Source organism: Branchiostoma belcheri, unplaced genomic scaffold, assembly GCF_001625305.1.
Source record: "Branchiostoma belcheri isolate BF01 breed outbred unplaced genomic scaffold, Haploidv18h27 scaffold5, whole genome shotgun sequence".
NCBI classification, from domain to species: Eukaryota; Metazoa; Chordata; class Leptocardii; order Amphioxiformes; family Branchiostomatidae; genus Branchiostoma; species Branchiostoma belcheri.
In genome coordinates this window covers 1,072,291-1,076,761 of record NW_017804131.1, presented here as the reverse complement: position 1 = coordinate 1,076,761, position 4,471 = coordinate 1,072,291, and the positions used below count along the sequence as shown (strand labels likewise).

General features: G+C 42.9%; 1 protein-coding gene across 1 annotated transcript; it reads left to right on the top strand.

Annotated features, from left to right (window-relative positions):
* The first annotated feature begins 1,077 nt into the window (after positions 1–1,077).
* LOC109479623 (alpha-N-acetylneuraminide alpha-2,8-sialyltransferase-like) lies at positions 1,078–4,257 on the top strand. The gene is made up of 7 exons (XM_019781609.1): positions 1,078–1,223; positions 1,594–1,722; positions 1,959–2,100; positions 2,329–2,441; positions 2,976–3,068; positions 3,324–3,574; positions 4,019–4,257. The coding sequence occupies exons 1-7, from the start codon at positions 1,078–1,080 to the stop codon at positions 4,255–4,257; spliced, it is 1,113 nt and encodes a 370-aa protein (XP_019637168.1).
* The last annotated feature ends 214 nt before the right edge of the window (positions 4,258–4,471 follow it).

Sequence of the window (4,471 nt, the reverse complement as noted above, 5' to 3'; positions counted from 1 at the left end):
ACAAAACACTTTTTAATAAATGCTCCTGCAATTCCAGAACAAGCTGCTAGGAGGCCCAACCTTACGTCACTTATCCTTGAGCCCAAGAGCTATCTACCATGCAAAATTCGTGACTGTAGCATATCCTCATTTCCATGAACTATAATTAGTTGATCATATTCTCCACCAATAGACGGTATAATCTTGACCAAAAATGCCACTCTAGCTTTTCCTCATAAATCATGCAAATGAGGTCTTATTTGAATAAGTTATGTTTAATAATGTTCATCTTCAGATAAGTTTCAAATACATGTACCCCAAGTTTGACATTCCAGGCAGTTACTATTATTTAATTATAATATTTTGTCATTAATTATGCAAATTAAGTATTCATTTACGTAATCAACATCTGCCTGTGTTTCTCTCGTTCTCAATTACATATGTCACAAGTTTGAATAGTCCTATCATGTAATGCAACAGATTTATAGAATTTCCTCATAAATTATGCAAATTATATCAATATTTGCATAATTGCCCCATGATCATGTTTAACATCACGTAAGCTACCTGCATGCCAAAAATCATGACGATCCGTCAACCGGTTCTTGAATTATCCTCTTTTGTATAATATTAAAGAAATGCCCCTGCAGTTCCAGAGCAATCCGCTAGGGGGCCCAAACCTACGTCACTTATTCCCCAGCACAAGAGCTATCTACCATTCAAATTTCATAACCCTGGCTTGTCTGGATCACGAGATATCAAAACCGGAAGTTCAGCTGCAGTACCATAAGAAGCCGCCAGGGGGCCCAAAATCTAATCATTTCGAGGTCTCATCAAGACCTACCCACCTACCAAATATGAAGTCAATCCATTTAAGCCTTCTCAAGTTATCGTGTTTACAGACAGACAGACAGACACACACACGAACGCCTACGAAAACATAACCTTCTTGGCGAAGGTAATAATCAGGCAGCACAGTGCATCCTTCAATTTCGAAAGATAGAGATGATGGTAGCACATTGGTGTTATGGCCATGGACATGAATGCGGTAGAGTCTTACTATGTTTTTTTAACGCTTTTCCTACAGGTAACGCTACAATGTCGCCGAAGATAAAGACCCTGCGACTGGCGCTGCTTTCCTTCCTACTGTTCCTGGTAACCACGAGTCTGAGGTACACTCTGACCGGAGGCGACGTCAGGGTCAAGATTGTTATCGACTCCTCACAAAAGGACTTCGGACCACCGTGAGTTGTACATTGTGTGCTCATTCTACATTATTATTTACACTTCTTGATCTCTAAAACAAGAAGCATTTGAGGAATAGGAGAAGCCATCCACGTTTATTTGAATAGTGAATAGGACTCCTATGCTCCTGGTTGAACTGGGAGAGAGGAGTATAAAACTAACATGGATGACACGTTATTCACAAAGTTACGTGTACCTAACTACTGAAGAACCGTTTCTTTTCTGGAGAGCTTGTCAACAAAACTTCAGTCGCCTGCGATGAAATTTACGAAACGTAGGATTTGGAGTTCCTTACAGTGTTTTGGGGAGGCTATATTCGTAACGATCCTAAAAAAGCTGTTCTTGTACCAAAATGTATTTCTACAACAGGTCGGAGCTCGCCGCTCTGCTAGCCCACTCTGTAAACCACACAAGAACGAACAGGGACGTCATAGATTCCGTGGACAGACTGACACCCACACGTCACACGTTCAACTCTCCAGCGATACAAGTCTTCAGGTATGGCGTATAGGAACCCATAGCAATTTTAGAGTAGTAAAACTAGATTTTCAAAGTCAATTTTCTTTAGTAAGTTGAATGAACCCTATCCCATAACATACTGATATCTGTTAAGTAAAAATACGATATTGCCGATGGAAAACGGTTGCTTTTTTCCTATCGTGGGCTGTTTCTAGCTATGTACAACGCGAAAATTAAGATCGTGTGATAAAAAAGTTTGTCTGCTTGTGTTTCAGAAATCAACTGAGCAGTCAAGTTCACACGGCGGAGATATTCATTCTTACACAGTCAAACACGCGCCCTGGCGACCGCATACCGTACTACAGGGGCCGAGGTGGCTACAACATCGACAAAACATTGTACTCACTGCAACCGTCTGTAAGTAGGGTTACAAAATGGTGATTATATATATTGTGTAGTTAGAATTACATAAAGGTACGACAAAAGTAGTGGATGCTACTTGAAACGTCTGACAGTTTTCAAAACCCATCCAGTTGCTTGAGTAAGAATTTTCTTGTAGCTAAATATACGTATCGCATTACCTGGATATCTAATCATGACGTTATAACCTTAATTGATTTAGCATATCCTTGATCCCACTGACAGAGTATAGCGGCAGGAACAGACATATTTAACCGCTGTAGTGTGGTGGGGAACAGCGGCATCCTGAAGGACAGCGGCTGTGGGCCTCAGATAGACGGGGCAGACTTCATCTTCAGGTAAATCATATCGAGCACGAGAAAAACTATAGTGTCAGCATGAAAGCTCATCTGTGTTGGTAAATTCTAGTTCAGCTAGCGTTTGGGATATATTCAGCCACGTGTGACAGGGGCTTACGTGATATGTGTACCTAACAGCCTCCAGTTTAATTCTGCCGGTCAATCGACGTTTATATTGTACAGGGGTGCGTAGCGCGGTGTGTGTTTGTGTAGCGTTAGCCTAATATAAGGCTTTTAATACAGTACCACTTTCGTCTAACGTCACAACTAAATCACCCATGCGGCATGTAATGCTGTGTCAACACAACTAGACGCAGCAAAAATCAGACATACCTTACTTTGAAAACTTTGAAATGATCTTTATTCTTTAACTGACCATTCTAGAATGTTCTTTAGAACAGGTAAACAAACTGTGACGTAATAATGGTATAGGTCCATTCTGGTTCCAGTTCAGAATTCTGCAGAATGGGAATTAGTTCGGAATTAAACTGGAAGTCCAGAATTAATTGAAGGCTGTTACCTTATCTTCTGTAGGTTGAACTTGTTCCCGACCGTGCCCAAGTTCACAGACGACACGGGAGTCAAAACTCATCTCGTCACGTGTGATGACGTCACACTCAACAAAAAGTAAACCTGCATCTCTAATGACTCTATGCTAGCAGTTAAGAATAGGGGGAATATCTAAATAGAGCATGGAAAAGTACTTGGAGAGACGTTGCTTTCATAACTAACAGCATATGCCTGGCCTGTATGTTCAAGTAATGTTTCTTTCCAAAACACACAACCAGTAACATATAATAAAAGGTACACTTTGGTATCACTGTTTTGCAAGTTGTGTCGACTTTCTAGCCCTAATTCCGCATTCGTGTGTGTCTTCCTTAGATTTCTAAACCTGGGAGAACCACGTTGGAAACAAGCCTTCCAGAACTACGTCACCAACAGTCGTTACGGCCCTGTGCTGATCCTGACCGCGCCGTTCGGCAGACGGGAGCACACCCAGCGGCAGTTGGACCTGCAGAGAACCGTCCATCAGCAGGGGCTGAGGCCGACCGTGGTGCTGGGACATCCCCTGCACAGGAACGCCACCGTGGAGTACTGGCACAGGGCAGGGCTGGAGAGGACCATGTCAAACGGTAATAAAAGCTAGAAACTTATGCTGGGCTCTTTATTAAGACATTGTGTGTATCTGCCGAGTTTTGACGGTGCTTTGGTAACCTTTCGGTACCTTCTTGGGTGCTTACTGGTTACTGTAGCGCTGTGACGTAGCGACAAGAATACGACAGATAAGATCTCTTGGCTATGTCTTACATTTCATCATTTAGCGAATTTCGTCCGTACATATTAAGCTAAGAGACCACTTCTACATTTAAGGCGCTGAACTACTAGTAAGTTGGCGAGAAGAGATGCTCTCACAGTACCCCTAAGTCAGAGACATCAATGCTCGAGACATGTGACTTACTGTGTGATCCAATAGGAAAAGCAACTTAGCGTATCATTTAGAATATCAAATCTAAGTGTCGCAATAATGTGTTACACGTGACGGCAGAGACCTCTTACGACATTTTCTATTACTGCAGGTTTCTACATGGTGAGTTCGGCGCTGTCTCTGTGTACCAAGGTCACAGTGTTCGGGTTCTGGCCCTTCACGGAGGACAAACAAGGGCGGCCCGTGGACTTCCACTTGGCCCAGTCCATGTGGCCTCACCTCTCACACGAACAGAGCGACGACAGCCTGAGCACCATGCGCGCAGAGTTTCAGATGTTACTAGAGTTAGACAGACTGGGTCTACTGAGGCTTGTTACAAATCCGTGCTGACGTATGTTCCACAGAACTGTTGAACGGATTCGAAATGTGATGTAGCTACAGTCACACATGTACATAGAAATCTTGTCGGTGTAGGCAGGAATAATAATCTTAGTGTTGTGGGCCAATGAGAAAAAAAATCCAATCCAAGAGTCCACCAAAGTAGTCCGGCCATGGCCAGATGTAATCTCCAAGCACATCCCTTTCGGTGGCAAAAAGACAGTGT

What these genes read in the sequence shown, in the direction of transcription:
- LOC109479623 (XM_019781609.1), top strand. Translation starts at nt 1,078, where the DNA reads ATGTCGCCGAAGATAAAGACCCTGCGACTGGCGCTGCTTTCCTTCCTA. An exon ending in CAAAAGGACTTCGGACCACC is followed by an intron (nt 1,224 to 1,593) that starts GTGAGTTGTACA and finishes TTTCTACAACAG; the next exon opens with GTCGGAGCTCGCCGCTCTGC. An exon ending in GGGGCAGACTTCATCTTCAG is followed by an intron (nt 2,442 to 2,975) that starts GTAAATCATATC and finishes TATCTTCTGTAG; the next exon opens with GTTGAACTTGTTCCCGACCG.